The sequence below is a fragment of the Colias eurytheme genome, chromosome 25, assembly GCF_061535395.1.
Source record: "Colias eurytheme isolate Ceu_HAF_F1 chromosome 25, ilColEury1 Martin Lab GWU primary, whole genome shotgun sequence".
NCBI lineage: Eukaryota > Metazoa > Arthropoda > Insecta > Lepidoptera > Pieridae > Colias > Colias eurytheme.
This window is the reverse complement of record NC_143004.1, coordinates 5,589,561-5,617,541: the sequence shown is the minus strand read 5'-3', so window position 1 is coordinate 5,617,541 and position 27,981 is coordinate 5,589,561. Positions and strand designations below refer to the sequence as shown.

The 27,981-nt window shown below is 33.9% G+C and overlaps 1 protein-coding gene and 1 non-coding gene across 4 annotated transcripts; one reads left to right on the top strand and one right to left on the bottom strand.

Annotated features, from left to right (window-relative positions):
• Window positions 1-888: 888 nt before the first annotated feature.
• d4 (double PHD fingers d4) lies at window positions 889-27,824 on the bottom strand. Of its 3 annotated transcripts, XM_090115991.1 has the most exons (12): window positions 27,726-27,824; window positions 27,466-27,575; window positions 27,197-27,290; window positions 26,237-26,411; window positions 25,600-25,797; window positions 24,612-24,693; window positions 18,512-18,724; window positions 16,658-16,836; window positions 15,332-15,437; window positions 6,220-6,332; window positions 4,363-4,492; window positions 889-1,253 (listed from the first exon to the last, which is right to left on the bottom strand). In XM_090115991.1, the coding sequence occupies exons 1-11, from the start codon at window positions 27,815-27,817 to the stop codon at window positions 4,364-4,366; spliced, it is 1,491 nt and encodes a 496-aa protein (XP_089972117.1). In that variant the 5' UTR covers window positions 27,818-27,824; the 3' UTR covers window positions 889-1,253; window position 4,363. The 3 variants fall into 3 exon arrangements, with proteins under 3 accessions (XP_089972117.1, XP_089972118.1, XP_089972116.1); XM_090115992.1 differs by lacking the exons at window positions 889-1,253; window positions 4,363-4,492; window positions 6,220-6,332 and having other exon boundaries at window positions 14,813-15,437; window positions 18,548-18,724; XM_090115990.1 differs by lacking the exons at window positions 889-1,253; window positions 4,363-4,492; window positions 6,220-6,332 and having other exon boundaries at window positions 14,814-15,437.
• On the top strand, window positions 11,173-11,256 carry TRNAL-UAA (transfer RNA leucine (anticodon UAA)). Its single transcript has one exon. It is a non-coding gene; the product is annotated as a tRNA-Leu (tRNA).
• Window positions 27,825-27,981: the final 157 nt, after the last annotated feature.

The window sequence follows — 27,981 nt, the reverse complement described above, 5'->3', positions numbered from 1 at the left end:
GTAGAGCCAAAAAGTCTAGTGCCAAAGGGAGTAGCTAAAGCAAGCACCGTCAGAGGTAGAAATTGCTAAATGTGAAATATTTAAGTAATTGAGGCCGAGTATGGATATCACATAATGGTAAACTAAGTTTGCAATATATTTGCAAAGAACCATAATTAAAAAATAAAACACATTTCATTGATAAAAACAATGTCTTTGATGAATCTGAATTTCATGCAAGTATTAAAATAATTGAAATGAAATGCTTTACAGAAATGAATCCATTCATGTAAAATATACTACGATATGAAAAAAAATCCGAAGCGTTCATGCTTTTTAGATACATCAGTTAAAATGCGATTTATTTCTAATATGTATGTTTAAAATCACGATTTCATGCTATTGTAAAGTACGTAATTTCCAAATAACAACAATAATTCAGTACTATTTATAATAATATCCTTTAATATACAGGGTGTCCCACTGTTGGTATACTAAGCTCAAAGGAGGTTATAGAGGCATACGCTGAGTACGTAAAAAATGATTACAAAATTCCAGACGCATTTTTTTTTCAAATAGATGAATTCATAAAACTCTATGTGTAGACCCCTAACAAGCAACCCGCCTAACTTTGCCACCCGCACGTGAGCTATCGTTTAAGATTAAATTTTTTTCATTGATAAAATGCTCACATTAGCGAAGCGGTATATGCCGGCTGGGCCAAGTTAGAGTCTTCTCTAGGAACATGGATTTTAAGGAAAAATTTAGCAAAAAAATTTTGACGTAATTTTTTTGTTAAAGTATTTTTTACGTGATCAGTGTATGCAAAACTACAAGTCCCTTCGCGCTTAGTATACCGATAGTGGGACACCCTGTATAAATGATTGGTGAACGATTCTACCAATAAAAAGTCACGTTACTTCATTTTAGATATGATTTATGATAACCAATGAATAAACCTTACACCGTTTGTGCAGTATATTTAAACTAAAAAGTGAATTCTTAAAGCGTCGAACTAAAAACATTGCTACAATAGACAGCTTATAAAAAAGCTACGCAACACAATTAAAAATAAAATTATCATACAGTATAAGAGCGTATTTACATTAGCATAGACAATAATTTACAAGACCATAAACCCACACTCGGCCCGACCTAACTCTATACTCTATGGCAACATAGTTTATACATTTGACTCTTATACAAAATGGCGTGTCGCCCTCACTGCGTTGTACGTATTACATTTGATATTTTCATCGTCTTCTCTTGTTTATCTGTAAAATAAAAGATAACAAAAATTAAAAATTTGCACATGAACTATTTATTTATTTTATTAAAGACTAGCTTTCCGCCCGCGGCTTCGCCCGCTTTGTTGAAACCTAATAAATTATATACTAAAACCTTCCTCTTGAATCACTATCTATTACAAAAAACCGCATCAAAATCCGTTGCGTAGTTTTAAAGATTTAAGCATATAGACTACAAGCCCGCATAGGACAAAAATATGGGTCAAATGAACCACCAGGGGACATATCTAGAACGATAGCAGAGCAAAAAATAATAAGATTCATCACTATGCCGTCACTTGTAAGCTGTCCAACTGAGTGCAGATGAGAATTGAAAAGTACAGGTAGACTCGGTAAATTTTGGTCATATATTTTTGTACGGCATTCTTAACCATCGATAGATCCATTAAAAATAATAAGAAACCGCTCAGTGCCGTACAAAAATGGTGGTCCACCAAGTCAGAATTTTTATTTAATTTCCGAGAGTTACCGGGGGTAAATTTGGTCATTTGACCATGTACGGCATCTGTGTCATACTATTGCTATACTGCTTTTAATCCATTATTCCGCAACGCCGTACAAAAATCATGGGGACAAGGGGAAAAAATCGAGAGATGCAATCCCCTCTCTTTCCCCACTCCAGGGGGTCATTTGACTAAGTACGGCTTCGGTTCCAAAACATTTTCTAGCACTCAAAAGTACTATTAAAAGCAATGCCGTCAAAAAATAATTGTTCTTTTAAATGTATACCAATAATCATCTTAATTTCATCGAATTCTTGATATAAAGAGCTGTAAGGTCATTTGACCCTGTACGGGAACTTTTTTTTTAACATGATATTGTAAAATTCAATTGTTGTATAGTATTGCCGTTCAAAAGAAACCGTTCTAAAAAAAGTTATAGAGAAATGCAAAACCAGAAATTTTGTTAAAGTTTAAACATCGTAGATTAATGAAATATAATAGTTTTCTACACTTTATCCGTTGTTTTAAATAGTATTAACATAGATAAATTAGGAAAAAACGATGCCGTACATTTTTGTGCAGACCACATCTTTTAGGCTGATGAAAGCGACGAAAGCTACAATTTTAAGAGTGCTTTATGGCCATTTGATACAGTACGGCATTAACATATTTTTACCCAACTACGGCAAAGCAAAAGGAGGGTTATGGTTGTTTACAGGTCATGTATGTATGTTCATCTATTCCCTCGTAACTTCTAAACTACTTATCAGAATTCGACAAATGACATATCATTAGAGGCGTCTGAATTGTTCACTGGATAACCAACGACCAGCTAGCTAAAGGCTATATGGGGTTTCACAAAATCTAATGTGGCGCCCTCTAGCGGACAAAACATACAGAGTAAAAAAATAAAGTTAAGATAAATATGCAGTGTTTGGTATCATTTGAAAGCGCTTTACTTGTACATTTTGAATATGTATATATTACTAGCATTTGCTTGTGACTTTACCTGTATTCATGGACTGATTGCATATAATTCACATCTTTTCGTTCATAGCTTTTTTATTAGTTCATCAATTTAACGGAGTCCATTCCACCTGACTCCGACTTTCCAAGGTGATAATTAACCACCTCGAGCTTCTAAATATTAATGTACATTTATATTTTATTATAAAAATATAAAGCAAACATTTCGTTATATGGACTTTTTTCTTTTTCAGATTTTTCCCCTTTGAACCAACGAAAATGTACGGCACATGAAAAAATATTATCTACGCATAAAATACTTTAAAAATAAATTTATTTCGTGTTGTGTCAAATGACCCCCTGGAGTGGGGAAAGAGAGGGGATTACAACTCTCGATTTTTTCCCCTTGTCCCCATGATTTTTGTACGGCGTTGCGGAATAATGGATTAAAAGCAGTATAGCAATAGTATGACACAGATGCCGTACATGGTCAAATGACCAAATTTACCCCCAGTAACTCTCGGAAATTAAATAAAAATTCCGACTTGGTGGACCACCATTTTTGTACGGCACTGAGCGGTTTCTTATTATTTTTAATGGATCTATCGATGGTTAAGAATGCCGTACAAAAATATATGACCAAAATTTACCGAGTCTACCTGTACTTTTCAATTCTCATCTGCACTCAGTTGGACAGCTTACAAGTGACGGCATAGTGATGAATCTTATTATTTTTTGCTCTGCTATCGTTCTAGATATGTCCCCTGGTGGTTCATTTGACCCATATTTTTGTCCTATGCGGGCTTGTAGTCTAATACATAGGGACATAGGGATAGAAAAAGCGACTTTGTTCATGTTCATTGTATAATTATTATTTACATTCAATAAGATTGAGAAAGCAAACTTATTGGACCAAAAGTGGCGCAGTGGGGAAAGTTTCCCTCACTTCGCTAAACAGCCGTCAAGTGCCGACAACTATACTTACTATGTGTATGTAAGATATGCCCATTTAAATGTATATGTTAATGCGTGCACTGTGTCACTTAGATGTTAACGTGCGCAACGTGTTAAATGAGCGTGTGTGATTTGAGTGGGATTTAAATGAGCGTGTGTGGTTTGAGTTGGATTGACATGTGTATGTATGTGTGTGTGTATGTATCTGTGTCGCAGTAGTGCACGGTGTGTGTATGTCTGTGTGTCCCACCCATAGATGTAAAGCCGGTTATTAACGATTTTAACCGTGCGGTTAAAAATGCATTTTTCGTTATTAACGGTTAATTAACCGTTAATAACCGGGGGCGGGGGGAGGTTGCGCGCCGGCAGCATGAGATGATGAAAGGTTATCGTTTTTAGGCTATTCATTTCATAATTATTATGTTGCAATGATTAAAGAATCTATTTTAATCAATATGTATAGTAGGTAGGTATCAGTCGTTTATGTTATGTTATTTATTATAGGTATAGGTTTGTAGTATGATTTTTTAGATACTTAAATTGTGTTTAGTTTACGTTAAGTGACTTACAAAAAAACAAAACACAGTACCATTTTTATAGGTCGCAGTCGGATAACTAACCGTTATTTACCGCACTTTATGGGTAGCTAACCAAAAATTTAGTTAAATAACGGTAGCTAACGGGTTTTTTACAACTATAGTCACTCCCCCCACCTCACTTGCGGTGGAACTCCTGTATGCAGAGCGCGCAGGACCACGAGCCCTCGGGCGGCGTGTCGAGCGGCGGCGCGAGGCAGTACATGTGGTAGCCGCGGTCGCAGTCGTCGCAGAACAATAGCTGATCCTGAGAATAATATTATTATTGTTATTTTATATGGCAATGTTTATTAAGCTATTGCATAGCTTCTATCGCGGGCCTTGAGCGCGGGGACCGAATCTAGAAATTCCGTAACGAAAAAACCTCACGCTCCCCACTCCGACGGGCACGGAGGTGTGGCTTGAAGGCATAGCATGCAATAGCTTTACCGCGGCAGTCCCCGAGTGCCACACGTCTTTTTATTGTCTGTATTAGTTTGAAGTATTTTTTTGTTCGTTCGTTCTTATGCCCCAGCCACACGACTCGACGAGTGGTATGGGAAGTGACGAGGGAAGTAGGCAGGGACGTAGTGTGGCCACGTTACTCGTCATGCCACTCGTCGTGCTCATCGTCCTGCTCACTGCTGTCGGCTTTTGCGCGCGAGTCAAAGGACCGGCAATACGAGTGCGAATTAGGGATGGGCGTCATGGAATCAACGGACTAGTTAAATTAACCGTCTATATGTACACTCAACGATTCGACTAATCCATCGCTCACCAATGCACTAGTTGAATTCAACGGCTAAACAGTCTTATTGATAAGAATAAATTCTTTTCTTTGAAGTTTTTTAAAAAAAATATTTTTGGTTTACAAGACCAATGTTTTGAATTTAAACTATAAAAACAAACGATAATAAGTTTTTTAGTAATACTTTTTTTAGGGAGTATAATTTTTGTAAGAAAGCATAAATATTTATTAATTGTTTTATTGAGATTAGAATTTATTGTTTTAAGAATTTATTTAATAATAGTTATTTATTTTACACATGGACTAGTCGAAGATTTTAACTAGTTGATGAACGACATTTAACTATCTAGTCTCGTTGATGAAAAATACGTCGACGACCCATCCCTAGTGAAGAGCGTCGCGATTAATCGCGCGAGTAGAGCAGTGTGTGGCCAGACGGCAATATCGAGGCGAGCGGCAGCGCGATGAGCAGGACGAGGAGCAGCACGAGTAGCAGGACGAGTAGCATAGTGTGGCTGGGGTATTAGACTCACTCGCTCTCTTGATCTTATGTGAATGTGTGTCAATGTATCGTGTGATGTAACTCATTTAAAACAAGATTAAATTCAAAGCTATAAGAAATCTTCGTTTCATTTTTAAAATATCAAGTATCAATTGAATCATCAAAGAGTCCATACTAACTTCCCACAAAAACTAGCATCATCATCAACTTTACAATTCAAAAATCAACCTTACCACCCTTACAACATAGTCCAAACTAACTCCCCACAAAAACTCGCATCATTAACCACTCTACCGTTCAAAAATCAACCTTACCACCCTTACCATAGAGTCCAAAATATCATCACTCCCACCTCTATAAACACTATTGAAAAATCAACCTTATTCCCTTAACAATAGAGTCCAAAACACTCACATCATTATCGCTAGTCCCGCAGACGGAACAACACTCACACTCGTTGCACTGCCTTGTGCATAATCATCAATTTTACCCTTCAAAAATCAACCTTACCACCTTTCCCACAGAGTCCAAAATAACATCACCCACATAATTATCAACAGCATTAAAAATCAACCTTATTCCCTTCCCATAGAGACAAAATTAACACTCACATTATCACCAATGCTATTGAATTACCAACCTTACCACCCTTTCCATAAAGTCCAAAATAACATAACCCACATAATTATCAACTGCATTAAAAAATCAACTTTATTCCCTTAACAGTAGAGTCCAAAACACTCACATCATTATCGCTTGTGCCGCAAACCGAACAACACTTGCACTCGATACACTGCCAGCGATACTTGCGCATGGAGACCATCATGTTCTTAGTGAACTGCAGGCATGTGGGGTGACCTGGGGGTAAATATGGTATTACAATATTAAAAAAATATGACAGAAATTAATTGTGATGGGATATTTGACTGTATACAATATTATGCAGTTTTCTAATCAAAATTAGATAGTTTCAGGATTAGACATGCTCTCGCAAATTTACAAGGGATTTAAGAGTTAAAATGAGATAAAAATAACTATTTAGACGGTGACAATATCGATATTAATACACACTAATTATCTTATCATGGTAACAACTGAGTTAATACAATAAATTTACAGTCAAATATCCCAATATGACATCGAAACTAACACATAGAATGCTTACAAAGCTGTCAAGATTTTAAAACCCAGTCTACACTGTAAGCACTCTGTATAATTCAATTCCGACATCATACCAATACAAAACAAAAACAAATGAATTCACTTACTGTTTGGCACATTTCGACGCGTCATCATCGCTTGAATTAGAAACAATCCAAAAATTAAAGGGTAAACAAAATGTGCCGAACAATAGTGAAAATAATAAACAAAAAATCCGGTTTAAACATTAATCGTTCGTAATACATTAAGCATAACAACAGTAAGGAAGTGCAATTCACTATTCTTCAGCACAATGACTAAATAAAAAGCATTTGGACTTTAAACTCATACAATTTAATCATTAAAAAAAACCACGTGTACAAAATTGGGGATATTCTGTGACAGCGACATCTAGCGGGCATAAATTATAACTGTGAAAACTAAAGCGCTGTTTGCGCTTTATTTTCTGGTTATAGAGCACAGTACTAACACATCGAGCGCTTGAAATCACTAGACGTTATAATTCATGCCGTACAATGTAGGGGAATAGCAATTTTGAGACAATCATGGATAGGATATGCACTTCCCTACTTGACATTTGTATGCTTAGGTATCGAGACTAGTTGCGTGTTATTTATACAGCGAAATATAACATTATTTAACAGCAAACTTGCTATTCACGAAAACACGTTGGGGTTAATATAGCAAAAATCTTATTTAACTCAGCCAATGTACTATTAATTCATTATTATTTAATTGTTCGATTCATATATTTTTATTACTATTGATTACACTTTGGCACTCTTACTAGATATCGAATAAAACCACATTATATTCTCAAAATGACGTAGAACAATCGAGAAAATGGTAACCATGGCAACGTCACTAATGCCACTCGCTCATTGGTCGAACATCATGCATGGCCGACTTGATATAAGTTTTGGAGCCAAATAGTTAAAGTTGGATTAAATATAACTAGAATATATTCGTATTTAATTTTTTAAGTATCCCAATTAGTAACTACACTAGTAGTAAAGACGTTACGCATGTTCGTGAAGAGCTTATAAAATAATTTCAATATAATATATTTCATATTTAGGTCATGTACATAAACTTTATAAATACCATGTAACTACAACATAACATATCGACGATGAAGTATCAATACCTCCTAACTAACATTTTAGCGATTTTCGTTTTATAGCATTTTCGTACTTAAAATAGAGTAATACATAGGCCCATAAAGGTCATTTCTCTGTAAACAGTCAATTTGAGCAAATATTAAAGTGTAGCAATACCTTATAACAAAAGTTGCGTCATTTTTGCTGGCAATATATTCTAACTACACCCTGAAGCGTCCGCTCTATGTTTTTAAGCACGCTTTCCTTGGGCTCAATTACAGTTTATTCCTGGGTTAAGAGTTTGGCATGCTTTCAAACCAAGAAGAAAGTATTCTAACACGTGCTTCTCCATCAAACTCAACAAACCATCGAAAAATTGCCATTCTTGATGAGTTTCTTGATGCTTTTCCAAAACTACCATCGCATTATGCGCGTAAAGATACCAACAAATTGTTCGTAGAGTCAATTAAATTACTAAGCATTGAACATGTTACTGGTTTGACGAAACAGCTGCTGACCTGACGTGTAGCACTTTTGTTTCGTTTGTAATTAATTACCTGGAAAAGCATTGTGTTAGCCAACAGCTGCCTATTATTATATTTTCTGACGGATGCACTTACCAAAATCGCAACACAGTTATGTCGAACGCACTATTATATTTTAGTAAAAAGTATAATATTACTATAACTCAAAAGTTTTTAGAACCCAGTCACACGCAAATGGAATGCGATTCAGTTCATAGCACCATTGAACGCCAACTTATAATAATATATGGGCATTTCTCCGCAACTCGAGGTCAAGCGCCTATTTTGCGTGAGAGAGGGAGGTGGGGGAAACCAGCTAAAACTGAAACCACCCAAGCACATGAAGCCAAGCAGCTTGTGAGGGCTGCCGAACGCTTCAGGGAGGGACCCGGGAGACCCCAGGTGTCTTGCCCTGTACTCCGCAACCCCCGTACATTCCATGATGACGTGGGCTGCCGTTTCCTCGGACGCCATGCATGCTCTGCATGGCGGACTGTCTATGATCCCTAAATTAAAGAGATGTTTGTTGAAGGGGCCGTACCCTGTGAGGGTCCCTGTTATTACACGTAGTAGCACTCTGCGTAGGTAAGTTGAGAATCGGACGTGCAAGTCTAGAGTCAAAGTTTGGTAGGGCTTCTCTGGCATGCTTGCAGTCAGATCTGCTTGAACATTCTGCTTTTTGTGCAGTGCTAGTGAGCTGGGTAATCATCAGCCGGATCCAGCTTGCAGGTAGCGGTATAATTGGAAAAGGTCCCATGACCGGTGTTTCAGATGCCCTTCTGGCTAATATGTCAGCAGCATCGTTTCCTCATGAGTTACTGTGTCCTTTTATTCATTGTAGTACTAGGGACTTTCCCAGATCACATACCCTAGTTAGGGCTAGGTGACACTAGAATTAACCCTGAAGTGATTTCATGACTTTTGATTGCCATGAGTGCTGCTTTGCTATCCTATACTTTGCATATGATAGGATCCGAATCGAAAAGTTTTTACATTCCTTTTGATTATGGCTAAAGCTGCAAGTAGAAGTCCTAGGTATTCAGCCTGAAATACTGTATTACGGGGTCCCAAGGGGTGCGATATGTTAATGTTTAGGTCCTCAGAGAAGACCCCAGCACCCGTGCCATTTTCAGTCTTGGACCCGTCCGTGAAGATGAGTAAATCTTCGACGCTGTTGTGCTCTGACGTGTGTTCACGTAGTATCTTATATTTCTTGACTTGAACGCCATCTTAAGAACAAAGACATTTACGTTCCAAGTGATTATGCCACTATAACCAAAGCAGCAAGAAAATCTCGTCCATATATGAAGTTGAACAAATTGAAATAATGTTTTATAGTAAAACCACTATCTTCGAGCATAATCACGTGTAGTGACAGGATTTTAAATCTACATTTTACTATAGTATTGATACAAAAACCTAATATTAAAATAAAAAAATGTTGTAATCTTTAGAACAATTTCTTCTAAGTATATTGGCAATAAATTGTATCTAAAAAATACGGCTTCCTGTTTAAATACAATTACAAGCAATATCTAATATCTGCATGTTTTTTTTAAAAAGCTGTGAAGTTACATTTCATAAATGATTCCATGATATCTAATATCCTTTGATAATGAACGTAAGCTAAAATAATAATTAAAAATGGTAACGAAAAAGAAATAAAACGTTTTTTTTATCTACTGAAAAATGTAGTTTTTGTAGTTAGCATATATTGACACTTCATCGTCGATATATGGGAACAAACACAATTACATAATAATAAGGCACCAGGTGTCAACAATTTATTTTTGAATGCGGCATTAATAAAAACAAATAAAACTGAAAAACAAACATAAATTTAGACATACAATATATTATAATACTTATTTCGAAAAATTTTCATATCATCTTTACACACTTTTAAAATCAAAATTGTTGGTATTAAAATAAAAATGACAATGCCATATCCATTGGTTATAAGAGCCTGAGATTTCAAAACAACATGGTAACACTATAACTAATACACATAGCCGATAATAATTTGGTCACACACACTAAAATATAAATATTTAAACAAAAATTTTAAACTATTAGGAATGATACATAACAGTACAAAAACTGAATATTCTCTAAAACGCATATATTTTATAAATTTAATAATAGTTTTAACAAAAAATAGGTTATCTTTGGATTTAATAACAAATTTAAATTTTCCGTCCGTGCCATGAACAATATTTAATCAAATTAATTTAAAATGATTTCTTTTATAATTAGATACAAAGTCTATCTAAGAACAACAAGAGCTAACACATTTTGCAAACACTTGTTCTGATTGTATCTTACTTCAAAAATAGTTTCGTTAACCAAACCAAATCAAATTAGTTTAAAATACAATTTAGTTCATTAATTATTTAATAATAATATTTCAAATTTAATAAAAAGTTACTGAAATATTGGAATTTCAGTACTCCGTAAAGACCAAAACGTGTTATAGCATGTACACCAAGTCACCAACAATCAAGATTATTTAATCCAATTAAAAAATTCGCTAAATTATATAAAAGGCACTTCAGAAGCTCTAACAATCTATTCCCGATATTTGATGCCATAAAAGGATATGTCAATACGATTTTTGGACCCATAAATGACTCAACGCGTATAAAATTATACTTAAAACAAATCAATGTTTATATTAAGTTTGGTCTATTGACTAGATGAAATAGATTTTCTATCATCATTGTCATATAAAATATTCAATGTCACACACTATAACATAGATTAAAAATTAATAATCCATAGAGGTTTAACTGTCAACAATTATTATTTAAATAAAGAATCTTCTTCGTTTATTTAAAAAAAAAAGTAATAAAACTTCATTTTTAAAACGTGTACATTTGAAATACAGTCAGTAATTTCACACAATACAGACAAGTCAGGTTGGCCGAGTGGTCTAAGGCGCCAGATTTAAGCTCTGGTTCCCGAGAGGGAGCGTGGGTTCGAACCCCACACCTGACAAATGGGTTTCCTTTTTATTTTCCTTTTTGTTTTTAATTTTTCATTTCACTATTTGTGATTGATTTATATTCAAAAGCATGATTTGTTCACTTAAATTTTTTTATAAGCAATTTTTTTTCATCTTTCTTGAACCGCGCGTGACGCGTATAAAACAATATATTTTATACATATAATTATGACATACAAACAAACGCTACATATAAATTTAAAAATCTAAAGGAAAAACACATTTTTGGCATCCAAAGTCACATAGGGTTACACATGGCAATTCAGGATTAAAATTAGGGATGTAACGATACCGATACCGATACCGATATATCGGCCGATATATCGGCAAGCCGATATATCGGTATCGCCGATAATAAATCAACCGATACCGATATTTTTTTATTAAATTCTTTCTTTTCGTTTATGTTTTTGCATTGTATTCATTCATATTGTTTTATTTCTGTTTCTGTGATAGTGTTAAGGAAGAGCGGAACCTCCTGACACAAGCATTTTATTTGCTTACTAGGAGTGTTCCAATCACAAAGTTTATGTAAAGGAAAGAAAGAAATAATTTTGAATTTTTTTAATTTTTAACGTGATAACGTTTTTAAAATCGTTTTAGTCGGGTGACATGTTCATAAACTTGTGTCACACCAAAACCTCACGAGCGCGAACGCAGGTATAACGAGAGAGAGACGGACCGATCTCCCGTTTCATCTCGAGCGCTGCCACTGCATTATGTTATCACGTAAACATCTCGATCGTAAACCTACTTTACAAACAACCAATTTTTTTGATGTCAAAAAATTCAAAAACCCGCGCCCAATGAACGATGCGGGAGGCCGCCCGCGCGTGCGCACTTTGTTTTCTGAAAAAACTCTACCAATAGTAAGTTTTTATTAGGTACTGATTGTATGTGTATTACTTAAAGTTTAACTGACTTTGTAAAATAATAATACTAAAATAAATGGTTTTGTTGTTTTTTGATTTGGAATTTTTATTTAAAAGAATACGATTAACAGTTGTCTCTGTTAAATGTTGGTAACTTTTTATGCATAATTCACTATTTATTTTTCTAGCAAGCCATCGATATCGGTATCGGTATCGGTATCGCCGATACATTACCACAAATATCGGTATCGGTATCGTATCGGCAAAATCATGTATCGTTACATCCCTAATTAAAATATTCCATTACAATAAGTACTTTTAACATTCTCTAAGTCGAAATAGTAAATAATATTTATAATCGAATCTTTAAACGATTAACACATAATATAATTAACATATTAAATATATATACCGGTTGGTATACACTTTTTATAATTTAACATAAAATATTCTCTACAACAAAATTATAAGCTAGATGTACTTAATTTTACATGAATAATGCTCTGATTTTTGTGTCAAAAGTATAAACTAACATGATCTTGATTAAATATATGAATGGTTATTTTAGTATTTATATAAAAATTGCTTACTTTTTAGACATAGATCACGTAAATTTTATCATTAAATGTGTGCAAATAATTATATAGGGATTATATAGGGAATAGGGTGTTTGAAAAATTTAAATCCTAGGGCAATATTTAGTTAGGAAAAGGACATGTCCAAAAATGTATGAACCAAAAACCCAGAATCGACAGGAATGAAACGTGTACCAATGGATTGGCATTGATGTATAATATAATATTACCAAGGGGGCAACTCTGAAATCGTTATAGTATAGGAGCTAGGAGCAAAATAAAATTACTAAGAAATTCCTTAAAAAACATAATAATATGTATACATAAGTTTCCGTTATGTTGTGGATTAATATGACGATGTTATAATGTTTTATCACTTGTGTTACACATAATATAAATATCATATTTTACAAGCAACATAACAAAAACTCTCGATTTTGTAGTTTTGTTCTTTTAGTTTATAGATACTACGATTGTTATAGTACTATATTATGTATTATTGGTAATTCTATGGCTAAAGATTGAAAAAAAAAAACTGTATAGTATAGGAGCTAAGAGCCAAAAAAACAAAAAGAAAAATCGTTTGAAAATAATAATAACTCGTTATGTTGTATATTAGAATATCGTTGTTATTCATTTATTTTTATAATTAGGTCTAATTTTGTTAAGTTTTAATGATATTTTAATCTACCTATCTATAATAACAACTACATTCGAATCTACAACAAATTGTGTTACATATGAATGTATGTACAAGCAAAAGCAATCAATCAATTAAAAATTAAAATTATAATAACAACGATAATCTCATCTACATCATAATAATTTTCCAACGATTTTTTATTCAGTTCTATTGTCTTTTAACTCCTATATTATACCAAGTATTATTTTTTATTTCCATTCCTTAGCCACAGAATTAGGCACCAATAATAAAACGGAAGCATTAGTCAGTTATGTTGTGATTGAACATGATGTTATTATGTTGCTGTTGCTTTTAAAATGTGTTGATGATAATTATTATGTATAACACAAGTGATACAACATTATTATAACGTCATATTAAGCTATACAACATGACGTAAACTTATTTTTTTATTTTTTTTAAACGAATTTCTTACTTATTTTATTTTGCTCCTAGCTCCTATACTATAACGATTTCAAGATTACCGCTTTTGCTACATTATAATATATTTAATTATCAATCCATTGGTACACATTTCATTCCTGTCGATTCTGGGTCATTTTTTAGACATCTCCTTTGGTTTTACTGCAGTAGTACTGTAAAACCAAATTTTCGTAACTAAATATTGCCCTAGGATTTAAATTTTTCAAACACCCTATTTTTTTTTTCAACAATTATTTGCACACTAAACTAGAGTTTACACCTTTGACATAAAGCTCATATTCTAATAGTGTAAATAAAAGTAAATATCTATAGAGTATAACATGGAATGTATGAATATATGCACGAGACCGAAACAAACCTCTTTGGTAGATATCCTTAGAATAAAACCTCAAATTGCGAATTAAAAAAAAAAACATTTCTACATCCATTGCTGGGTATAGACAACGATATATCAAAACAACTTCAATAAACTACGCAATGTATTCTTATTCAATAAATTTCGCAATCTGTGGGCAAAAATCACGAAAGGTGACATTTTGTGACCGTAAGAATTTAAAACAGTGATCACTTCAAAGCAAATATGTAGTTCAAATCGATAGAAAATTCCCTAAATAAGACAACTAGATAGATTCGGGACTGATATGTAGTATGAATAACAATTCAACATTTATGTATCAACAATTAATTATTAAATCTATTCGCATATTATAATATTATTGATCAAATTACCAATTCCAATTTTAGGTGGTACTTAGTATAAACTTATACACTTTACCTTCGAATATCATATCACATCATAATGCCTCTAGTACTTACAAAACGAATCATCTAAAACTATGCGATTCAAATAAGAATAGGATGGATTCGGCGCCATCTTGTGACGTCATTGGTATGCGTTTAAACGAATTAATAATGTAAGAAATAATTTTAATATTGAAATTTGATGTAATTCAGGCAAAATAAACTATTATTAACATGCTTTCCGAAAGGCAGAAACTGGTAAATATATGTTATGTCGATTCAAAAATTCTTCTAGAAGAAGTGTAATTGAATGAATAAATGTTTGAGTTGAAAAACTATGCAAAATACTAAGTAAATCGTACTAATATTTAAAGATATTTGTCACAAAATTGACACAACAATTATAAACGTTCCTACTCTTACTTGAATCACATAACACACCGCACTATCAAAATATTATGCTGACAAAAACAGTCCCAAACCTAGTTCACCCCGTTAACTTCCACACTTTCATACACCGGACTCTGTCTAGACGAGGGGGGCGTCGTATAATCCCCATAATCATAATTCTCTAACAACTTCGTCTTTGTTGCAAACGAGTCAAACGCGTCCGCCGAATAGGACATAGAAGTCAATATTTCCACTACGCCGTTTAGTTTAATGTCTCGTAAGTGTTTATGGGTTTCGCACACCCGGTTGGTGATGTGGAAGCACTTTTTGTACCCGTTGCGTGGGGGTCGTCCGCGTCGCTTACCTGAGCGGCCGCAGTCGGAGCAACTGACTAGTTCTTCGGGTGTGCCAGTTTTCTTGTTCTCGCGGTCGTCGCCGAGACAGAAGTCGCAGTATGGGGACGGGGACGGCTGGAATGTTACAATTGATAAAAATAAATAAATAAAATAAAGTTTATTCGACTCAGAAACACAAACACATGGAATATACAGATCTAATTTTCAGGTACATACATTTTGTTACAACTAGAGTTTAAACAATGACCCCCATGCTAGGTTAGACCTGTGTTATAGGGGTCATTCATACATAATACATTATTATATTTATATGTACATTACAATGTTCGTGGTATACATAAGTGCAGGTGAAATAGTCTGTTGAAAAGTTACATTTGGGGTCGTAATTTAGATACTTGAATATAGGCTGATGTGAGGCCGTATTATTGACTTGATAATTATCTTAATATATATAATAATATAAATCTCGTGTCACAATGTTTGTCCTCAATGGACTCCTAAACCACTTAACCAATTATAATAAAATTCGCACACCATGTGCAGTTCGATCTAACTTGAGAGATAGGATAGTTTAAATATGTAGGTACCACGGGCGAAGCCGGGGCGAACTGCTAGTCATTTTATATTTTGTCATCAGATAATCAATGTGAGGTTGAATGTAATGTCTCAATTTGCACATCGATTAATACAGTCCCTCTGTCAAAAAATAAGGGATTGATATATAATTAGAAAATCATGTTGACCTATGAAAATGTCAAGTCTATTAGAATGGATTGTCTCTTATTATGTTTACAAGCTGTCCCGTTTACAAACGTTGTTCTGCCTTACTCTTATCACTTAGGGGTATGAAAAATAGATGTTAGCCGATTCTCAGACCTACCCGATATGCACAGAAAATTTCATGAGAATCGGTCCAGCTTGGAGGAGTATGGTAACTAACATTGTGACACGGAAATTTTATATATAAGATGTTTTATATTTTTTGGATGGAATGTATAAATCTTTATTCTATGTCTAGGTTAACGTCAATTTACTTTTTTTTTTCACTTCATTTAATTTTAAAAGATTATGACATACTGTGTTTCTGTTTTAGCGTATTTACGTGCATATGTTTGTGCGGGCTTGCGTGCGTGTATTTATGTACACACGTATATGTGTATACTGCTTCGTTCCTGTTGGTCTTAGCGTGATGATATATAACCTATAGCCTTCCTCGATAAAAGGACTATCTAACACCGAAATAATTTTTCAAATCGGACCAGTAGTTCCTAAGATTAGCGCGTTCAAACAAACAAACAAACTCTTCAGCTTTATAATATCAGTATAGATTATACCTTAGCGTCCGGATCCTTAACATCACTGCCACTAGCACCAGCACTGGCCGCAGCACTGGCGCCAGTCGCCGCACTGGACGGCGGCACGAGCGGCGCTTGCGCAGAGTCCGAAGACGACGTGTCTGCTGACGCGGGTCGTGGAGGGGGGGAGCGGCGTGCGGGGGTGGAGGGGGTCGCACCTGTAGGGGGGGCTGTTATGTACATGTTTCATGGATATATTTGTGAATGGAGAGGTTAAAATGAATTGTATACTACAGAGGCGTCCAGGATTTACATTCTTTCTTATGTATGTAGGGGGGGGGCTGTTATGTATATGTTTCATAGATATATTTGTGCATGGTGAGGTTAAAATGAATTGTATACGGCGGCTAGGATTAAATGTATTTTTTTTATTGTGTTGATAATACATTACTAAAGTTTGTATATTGATGTGGGAATAGAGTCAAATTGAATTTTCTAGTAAGAAGGCTAAGTTTTACCTATATTATTGAATTGAGTGTAAATGACTATTTAATTTTTAAATTCGATTTTATACTGTCGTCATGCCTATTATAATAGGCATGACGACAGTATCCATAAATGATCGTATTAGTGTTTTTAAGGGAAAATTTACAATAAATAAATGCAATATAGTGACTTAGAAATCTTAAAACCATTAAGATTAATGAGATTATCAATAAAATAAAACATTGAAATTCTGCAGTTAGCCATTTTGACTAAAACACGCGTGACGTCACGCTTAAGTAAACAACTCGCGTCAGATGTGTTTTGTTGTTATGAATATGTTGAGAATACGCATTTTTATTTATTTTCTATTGTTTCACGTATGCTTTATCGACTCAGAACAGAAATACAATTGCGAATTCACGAATACGTGGTTCGGGGTTCTCCGCACCAACTTTATACAATCATTTCTTATTATTTCTCGCTTGAAATAATTACTAACACATTTTTGAGCATTATTTTTATGTGGATTCATACTGCAATACTGCACACCACTCATAAACTTTTAAATTCACACATATTAAATACAGACTTTTTTAATTTTCTTCGCAATGCGTATAAATAATTACGTATTTACCAAAGTTTGACGTCACGCCTACGCCATGACACCTGCGAGCTGTTTTGGCACAGTTAATAAATATTTTTTGAAAAATGGCTTTTATCTTCGTTAAATTTAAGTATATTACCGAAATATAGGGTTTTTCTTGTTTAGTAAACGTATACACACATTATGGAAGAGGATTTCAAAATCTTTCGTCATGCCTATTCTTGTGAATAAGATGATACTTTTTATTTATTTTATCGTATACTGTTCACAAAAACACAAGCAAGTATTTTAAAATGTTGCAATTATTAAAATATTAATAAATATTAATATTTGTTTGAAAAAAAAAAATGTTATGTAATTATTTTATGACTTACATCTATCTACTAACAAATCTCATACCCCTATTAAAGTAGTGGACTTTTATTAAATAATAATAATAAACGAGCACTGACCTTCACAGCACTTCTCAGCCGATAGCGTTGTTTACAGAATTCATACAAAAGCCGAGCTTACCGTTCTCAGTCAGCTGTGTCATTTCTGCATATTATGGCTACCACAACTTTGATGAGATATTCAGTTTCGTAGCGAAAACACATTTCCTGCCTTTTCCACCAAACTTAGGCGTAGGTACCCTTCTAAATCTTTCGACCGGCATCGCAAGATTCCTCCAGCAATACGCATCAATCACCCGACTGTGGCTGTCGCGCAAGTCGTTGTTACCTTCAAACCGCGATATATACCGTTCCACCAAGTCTTTTATCAGCTAGACCCCACCCCGTATCCGCGATAACGCGAACACTTACCGCTACCGGCCGGGTTACTCAGAAAGGTGACATAACTGTCTTGATACTCGGTGGCCGGTTGTCCACCAGCTGGTGCCGGCGAGTGTGGGGCGCGACTGTGACTGTCCCGGGAATCGTTGTCACTACCGGCCGCGCCAGCGCCGCCCGGATCCTTGTGGGTGTGCGTGTAGTGGTATGTCAGACCGGGACGCGTTTTGTACTTCGCGCCGCATACTATAGAGAAATTGAAGAAATAGTTCAATGAATTGCGTTTTGGACGTGGATAATATAAATTAAGAGCTACCAATAGAATGTAATAGAATTGAATACTGTATTACATGAAAGAAACGTTAAATAGAGAAGTTTCGTAATGTTGGTAGATAGGATAGGACGAGCTTCTCCTATTTGCAATGCAAAGCAGTGATAGTATTATATAGATAAGTATTAAACATTATATTACAGATATTAATAGTAAATGTCATTATTATGTCCATACCAGGGACAAGCAATCAGTGTTAAAAAATGAATAACAAATAATAATTTATGTTTGGCAACATAATTCAACTACAATGCTTATTTAGGAATCGAACCCATTGGCATGTACTTTGTACATCCTTAATCTTTCCCTTTTATATACATGTAAATATAGTTAAGTAATAAACACGCAAAATAATAAATACATTAATATAAGTACAAATCGAACTTACCGTCTATGGTGCCTCCATCTCGCAAAGTTCACGCGTGATGTCATAACTTATACAATAAATAGGGGATTTGGAGGCCTACGTCTTAGAACTGAGCATAGAGGAGGCACCACGACGGTAACCGACGTACACTCGTGCAGCTATTCCAAAAATTATCCGTCATCAATCAATACCTTTTTATAGCATGGGAACTTGAGCTTTATTCAGAGTGCAATTAGATACATTATCGTTCCCATTAAATGTTTTGACGGCCCGTCGTGATTGGTCTATGTTCGGTTCTAAAAGACGCAGGCTCCGGGGGAAGTTTGATTGATGACTTCAAATCAATGGATCTGCCCTCGGTTTTTGTATAGCACACAATTATAATTGTACTAAGCGACCACTTGGACACAGTATTACAGCCTGATTTTATCTTATTATTATTACAACAAATTTAACTTAACATTTACAAATTATTTAATATATTACATACAATACAGTTTGAAATTAAATATAAATGGCCGTTTAGTACATAACGAGTTTACAAATCAAACAGACAGAACTCCACAACTTGAGAGTCCAATCAAATATTGAAAAAATAATATTTGAATTGCATACTTTATTTCTTATTCAACATAAATATTCTTGTATAAATTCATAACAATCTTTGGATGCTAATAATAGTTTGAATCTAAGAATAACATCGATTCCCCTAAACTTCACTGCCGTTCTGTACAATAAATAATTATTATTAGCCAAACGTTAACGCAAATACAGCAATGACTAAAATTTTACTGCACACGTCGCGTCTAAAAAGGCTGTCAAAAATTGCTGACTTTTTCATTTCTATGTCATATCTATTTATTTATTTTTTCAATAGTTAACCGGCAACATTATTATTAGTAGAAGATTGTATGATTTATTATGACCAATAGCAACATTGCTAGATTATTATTATTTTTTATTATTATCAAATACATTGCTAGCGATTAAACTTCCAAATACACTGACAATTAGTTCATTTCACAATTTCCAAGACTTGATATGTATAAAGCCAGTTAACATTTTGACAGCCATTCTAACAAAAAAATACTGATAAATTTCCAATCTTATACACTCATCCGAACGCCTGTGTTTATAAAATAGATATGTACATTACATAGCCATCTCTTAGCCGACATGGAAGACTTAGCATTAACTCTTCCGAACATACAAACATAATTTTGCCTTTCCAAACTTTATTACGTAATAATAAAAACTTACTCAGATAAAATGACAATAGCATTTTTTAAAAACACAAAAGAGGAAATTTCTTATAGCTTGACCGCAGTGACTGTGCGCGACGAGGCGGGGGAGAGTACCGACCGTTCCGTTTCTTTCTAACTTCTAACTCGTGCTCTTTCTTACCCCCACCCCGCCTCACCGCACATTACACATACATACACAGCCACTGCACACAAGCTAATATTTAATCTGTGGTTGTTATTCCAAAGACAAAAAGCTATCTTTTGGCACAGGCATAAAATAACAATGTAAAACTTTAGTCATTGCGATGTTAGTCAATTCCTTAATACGAGAAATGAAATAAATAGAGAACTATCACAGACACATGAGTCAAACGAAACCAATCAGTGCAAAAGATTTATATGAAGATAATAAAACGTGATTAATTCATAAGATTTATAAGAAATGTTTTTGGACTGAGTTATGTAGAATTTTCATCCTATCCTGCTATATCACTGCACATCCATTGATAACAAACGAAAGTAAATTAAAATAAATATCAGCACAACCAAATTCCAATAAATGGTATATATACCATAGATCGTACATATTTTAAAACACTTATAATTAAATAGAATTCCAAAAAACACTCAAGCCCTTAAAATTTATTGTATATATAAAAAAAGCATATTATCTTTCGGCAAAGCACTGGATTTATTCTAGACCTTCAATATACTCAAACTATAACTCAGTCCCAAAAACGAGTAGCATTGATGTATTGCCACTTTTAAATAATTGCTAATTCTGCTTTGACAACGGACCAAGCAGAGGCTTACACAGCAGGCTACCAATTTCTACCAAAAAAACCTTTCAAAAATGGCAATAATCATACATAAATAAACCGCTAGCCTACAAATTACTCTACCTTACTTATAATATAACAAAACCTACACTACTATAATATGGGATTGGTACATTTTCGTGGCAGTGTATATATCGTATTATATTTAAAAATTACTTGGTGTTACCGTCTCACTGCGTGTGTAGCAAACTTTGAACTTTAGTTTCATAATTGACAAGGGCTAAGATGCCCTTTGCGACATGTTTTGAGTAAAAGGGACGAAGAAGAATGTCTTCAAGGAGCTAGTATAAAATTAAAAACGTAAAGCCCGGATCTAAAATTTATAGATGTTAAATTTTCAACATTACGCTATATATGATGCATTGTTACTTGCCAACAATTATGGGTACACAATAATAATGCTAAATAATTGTATTGTCTATAATAGAACCCGGGCAAAAGTTAAAAAAATGTAGGTAAAGACAGATTTATATATGGATAAAAACATACCTACTACTGGCCTATAGATAACTCAAGGATTATCAAGATGTAAAAAGAGGGAATATAGTATTTAGACTTATCCTGACTTACGCAAAACATCTTTTTATTGTGTGACTGCTAAATCAGACAATCATTACTTTATTAAAATAGTATTTTATTAAGGCTATAAGACACACTATATTATAAGATTTTTTACTGATTCTGATCACTATTACACTAGCTAAAATAAGCATTTATATCTAACAATATAATAATTAATTAAAACGGTTAAATACACTAAAACCGTACGTAAAACAAACAGAACTAAACTAAATGCAACTAATGTGATATTCGCTATGATATATGCTACTATACCTACATGCCTAACAACGAATTTTTACTAATTTAAATGCATAATTGATTCAAATAATCCATTTTAAATTTGAAAACCCTTAAAAAAGTTTCACACTCGTAATTTTGCACAAATTTTACTAAAAACCGAATTAATTTTCATGCGCCGAGATTCACTAATCACTAATATGATACAAGACAAACATTTACATATAATTATAATTATTATAAAAGGCATATTTCATTTACTTTTCATTCCTACACAAATTCATTAAAAAAACTCCTAAATTACGATTAATTTAACTAAAACCTACATTATGTTTGCATAACCTATGTTTTGGGATATATTAAAATTAAAAAGTGGCAAAATTAAATACCAGATTAAAATTTATTGCAATAAATAATTTATACTCTGTTGTGAATCGAATATGATTGTGCCAATCGGTATACTGCTTGCATTCTGCTCTACAATCGCTTACTATATACTCTATACCTAACCTAGTGTACTAAAATATAGCAAGATATACATTGTTTATTATACTGTGATATCTAAGGCGAGTCGTATCGTGTTAAACGTATGATTGATAAAAAACACGACACCCGTTTTAAACAAAAAAGTAAGAAAATGAAAAAAAAATTGATCCAAAAAATGTGTAAATATTGCTACAAGTTATTTAATATGTTAAATTTTTCCCATATTTTAACTGACATTGTTTAAATTAACTGAAAAATATTGTATAAAGCATGTTTCAAAATATACCTAAATCTACCTCAGAAAAAATATTAACTTATAGGACACGAAGTTAAAAAAACTTAATCTTTACAGATTTTAGTTTACACTAAAAATAATTCACAAAGTGATGTTATTACTGAGAAAAAATCACCATTTTAAACTTTAACATTTTGTGACATTACTGTTTTGTTTTCAACTAAAGCATATTACCGAAAATTTTGTGATGAACGAAATATTATTATTAAAATTATATTTATTGCACATAGGCTATCTACAGATCTAGGCATTTAAGCTCATTGTATGGTCGACTGAGGTACATTCTACTCTCGAGTAAGTAAAAAAAAGAGCGTGTGTGCCGAACACACGTGTCAGAAGTGAAACTTCTTTGGCAAGGTTCATAGATACCGAAATTGACGCCATACTCCATGACGGTATTGCCATGACACGACCTTGAAATTTTACTTTCAACGCGCCTAAAGAAGTTTCACTTTAAAACGCCTTATTTAATGGATTAATATGGTTTTGTCTCTCTCACTCGAAATAACGTAAGAATAGGACAAAACATAGATAAATTTACCATAAGCATGTAAAGAAAGGAATAAATCATAAAACGACCATAGTATAAGAAAGTTGAGACATAATTATGATGATAATATTACCTACATAGCCATTCATTTTTATTGAAATGTTTAATCTGACTAAATTATCTGTGATTTTTAATGTTTAAATATAAACTGTGATATAATTATTAAAATTGAGAAAAACGCGAAACTGAATACTATTTAAAATTAATAATCATGACCATCATTTACTTAATTACGAGTCTACAGTATAAATACTCAAAGATGCTAAAATCTGCCTCTAATTCAGCAAAAGACCTACAAATATGTTTAAATTGTGTGTACTAAAAGTACCAAATTCTTGGGATTACTTCTTCAATAATTAATTTTCTTTACACATTATTAGAAACAAATAGAGACCATTTAACACAATGTGATAACGTTTCTTATTTTTTTGTAGGTAAATGTAGTTAATTCTGTCTCATACAATTAATATATATGCTTTCTATTGCTGTTTTTTGCCTTGATATCTCCTACAGCCTCATAAAATTCATATGGATATTAAAATTACAAAAAATGTGATGTTATTACAAATCCCGTTTAGGCTGAAAATACATTCAAGAATCGTTTTCTAAACATAGATTATTAGTTTTAATTCATTTCACAGCATTCATTCAGTATTATGATTCTTTAATTCTAAATTTTCTGAACTAAATTATCTTTCAGTTAGAATAATTTCTTTAATGCATTCTCAGCCTAAACATTTCAACACAATTTAATCTATCTGTTAGAAAATCCTACTCAATGTATATTGATCCTAAACCATCATCTACATTTCATATTTACGTTAGAATAACCCCCTTCTTATAAACTCAACCTAAACATCTGTCACATGTGTTATTCTTTGTCCTTACAATAACCCCTTCAAAGAACTTAACCATACCGTATCATGAATTCATTATTTCCATAGAATAACCCCTCAATACACAGACCTCACCAGTAACCATCAAACATGAATTCATCTTACATTGGAATATCCCCGCAATATAGAATGTTCGGCATCTACATGAATTAATTATTTCCATAGAATAACCCCCTCAATACCTCACCTCACCACTAACCATCATACATGAGTTCATCTTCCGTTAGAATAACCCCCTCAATATTCTCTTATATTCTCTATACTACGTACACAATAATGAGCCATAACGCTATGGTGATAAGGGCTAGTTTCTCCTGCGCGACTTACGTTCACAGCCGAACGGTTTCTCCGCGTCGCCTGGCACTTCGTACGGGAGCGTGCCTTGGCCGGCGCGCTTTCTGCCGCGACCCTGGAATATTATAAACATATTATTACATACAATTTCCCTGAAATAACTCTTCTAGGATAAAACATAGCCTATGTTACTCAGAAATAATGTAGCTTTCTGGTTTGCTTTTTCTTTGTTGGAGGAATTTATGGAGCCAGTTCAGTAGTTGTTTCATTAAATTGTTAGAAACAAAAGGGCGAGTCAGAAGTAAAACTTCTTTGGCAATATTCAAAGATACCAAAATCGTCGCCTTACTCCATGACGTGATGGTATTACCATGACACTACCTTGAAATGTTACTCTAAACGCGCCTAAAGTGCAACTTGCACTTCAAAAAATATCTCTGTCTGGCAGGACACAAATGGATGATCACCTACTTGTCCCTAAAGAAAATTGATCAGTGAAACAGATGTATACAGGACTTCACGTCAGTTTGAGTTTATGTGTGTTGCACCAAGAAGCTTATATCTATTACACTGGAGATTGCACTATGACCATTAACTTGTAACAAGAAAATAAGACGTTGAATGACGCCTGTATGTTTTTAATAATACATAAAAAAAAAATTATAAAAAAAAGACGGGTTGCACTTTGGGAGTGCCGGCAGAAGTGAAAACTTGATTATTAACGTTCAGCATGTTTGATATTTTGGAATGGTATCCGTCTTACGCATGGAATATAAGGGCTAAAAAAAACAGCCGTCTTACGCTTTTTCGATCAGGCCACGTGTCCTGACGCGAGTTTAAGATTTTATACCCAACGCCGCTAAAGAAGTTTTCACTTCAAAAACATACAGGCGTCATTCAACGTCATATTTTCTTGTTACAAGTTAATGTTCATACTGAAATCTCCAGTGTATTAGATATAAGCTTCTTGGATCAAAGTTATTCACAAACAAACTTCTGTGTGTGTGTGTGTCTGACTCACCGCTCGGCCTCTTTTAGGTGTATCATCAGGCTGGCTCTTCCTCGTCCTTCCACCCCTAGATCCAGGTCCGCTCGGCGCTGTTCCGCGCCGTTTACGCCTATTCGCGTATGTATCATCATAATAGTCCTCGTCCGATTCGGCCTCTGGTTCTTCACCTGTCTCCATTTCCTCCATCGCTAGCTCGTCGTAGAACCACTCCTGTGTGCAAGATTACAACATAATATTTTGTGGGATGATATAAGTTACAATAAATACCTCTGCCGGTATAATAAATTGTGTAATAAACAAATTGAGATTTCCTGATTTACTAAGTAATGCAAAACAAACTAAAAAATCAATAGCTCTAGTTTTCTAAAATTAGGAAATGGACATTCTTTGGATAGATACAATTGGTAAAACACAACTGAAGAGAATTTTTATTTACGGACTAGGGGGCGTCCATAAATTATGTGAGGTGTTTAAGGGGGGGAGGGGGTCGAGTCAAATTGCAGGGAGCAGAAAATTAAAAAAAACATCTCACGTAATTTATGGTCGCCCCCCTAGTCGCTAATTATTTTTATCTGTTAAAAGTGTAAGAACTGTCTGGCCATGTAAAAGAAAATGTAAATTAACATTATATCAATCAATCATCCAATACCTTAGGATCATCTTTAGCCGCAGTCTGTGAACCGTCCCTGCTGTCCTCGCCAGCGAGACCATCAGGTATTCCGGAACTGTTCTCTCCTTCGCCGACATTCTCTGCCGCGTCTGCCGCACTCCAGCCCCATCGTGTTGACGACATTGTGAGGTATTGACGTCTTGCTTTCCTCCATCTAGAAAGTAAAATCATCCATACTTAATATTAAAAATGCGAAAGTAACTCTAAAATACACATAATAAAATACACTAGCTGTAATTATACCACTATTGTTCTTTTTGTCCTGTCCTTGTAGCAGTAGGCCAGTGACCTTCATTCGTAAATCCATACTAATACTAATATTATAAATGCGAAATTAACTCTGTCTGTCTGTCTGTTACTCAATCACGCCTAAACTACTGAACCAATTTGCATGAAATTTGGTATGGAGATATTTTGATACCCGAGAAAGGACATACGCTACCTTTTATTGCGAAATATGTACCACGGGCGAAGCCCGGGCGGACCTCTAGTTTATTATATGTAGAAGAGCTATATAACTTTTGGGTTGTATGTTTCATGTAATTTCATTTATTTTCTAGTCGAAAATCTTGTTGTTTACTTATCATATTGTAAAAAAAAACTCATAAAATCACCTATAAAAGTATTTCACCTCATAAAAAGTTCACCAACCCATATGTGAACCGATTTTGTTAATTATTTTTTTATAATATTCCTTTGAAGTACCTATGAGGATGGTTCTTATGAAGAGAAAATGTAAACATGTACCTTGGATGAAACCGGGGCAGACCACTAGTTAAAAATAGAATATATCTAATCATAACATGCCCAGCGCATGTAAATAAAGACTGGATAAATTTAATGAGATTGACACCATGTGAAAAGTTATTGAACAAAAAGTAGTGTTCATATTCTATCACAAATCTTTAATTATAACTTCAATTTAACAATAAATGTTACCTTTGTGAGGGATATGTATAAACTTGTCCTTCTTTAGCGCCTGGCATCCGCTGTTTTTTGGTCATAAATAAGTTTGAATGGCTTTGGGCAACACCTGAAATGAAAAGACAATGTATTTACAAATTTTATAACACTTGTTATTATTCATTTTTGTACAATGAAGCATTATAAATAAATAAATATTGTTGTTTGTAGCCGAAAACGTTACAGCGTCTAATTCCTCACGCATTAGAACTGGCCAAGTCCAATTTTAAAACATTTTTACTCACCAGTTTGGGTGTCGATAAACGGCATCCGCATTCTCCGTTCGGCACATAGTCTTGAATTAAACGTTGATGAGTTCTCAATAATTTCCTTGTAGCTTGGATCATTTAGAAAACTGTAAAACAACGTAAAATTTCAGTAAACACTGCCCACAACTGTTTCATCAAAGTTAACCCACACTTATGCTATTTTACATCACTTTCTTATTATTTACGTTTACCGTATATAAATGGGTAAATATTTCGGTATTTAAAACACAACCTACCTTTCTATTTTTGCTAAATTCGAAGTATTTGATACTTGAATTTCTGCGGCCGCCATTTTACTAGGACGCCAATCGATGACGTCAACTGACATAATGACGATTTTTTGATAATAATGTTGCCAAGCCATTGGGCAATATTACCTATGACGTAAAAATATATTTTATGTACTTATAATCATTTCTAAACAATTTTAATTGTTTTGTAATCACAAGTACAGTGTTTTAGACTTAAATTTACTACAATCATTATTACTTC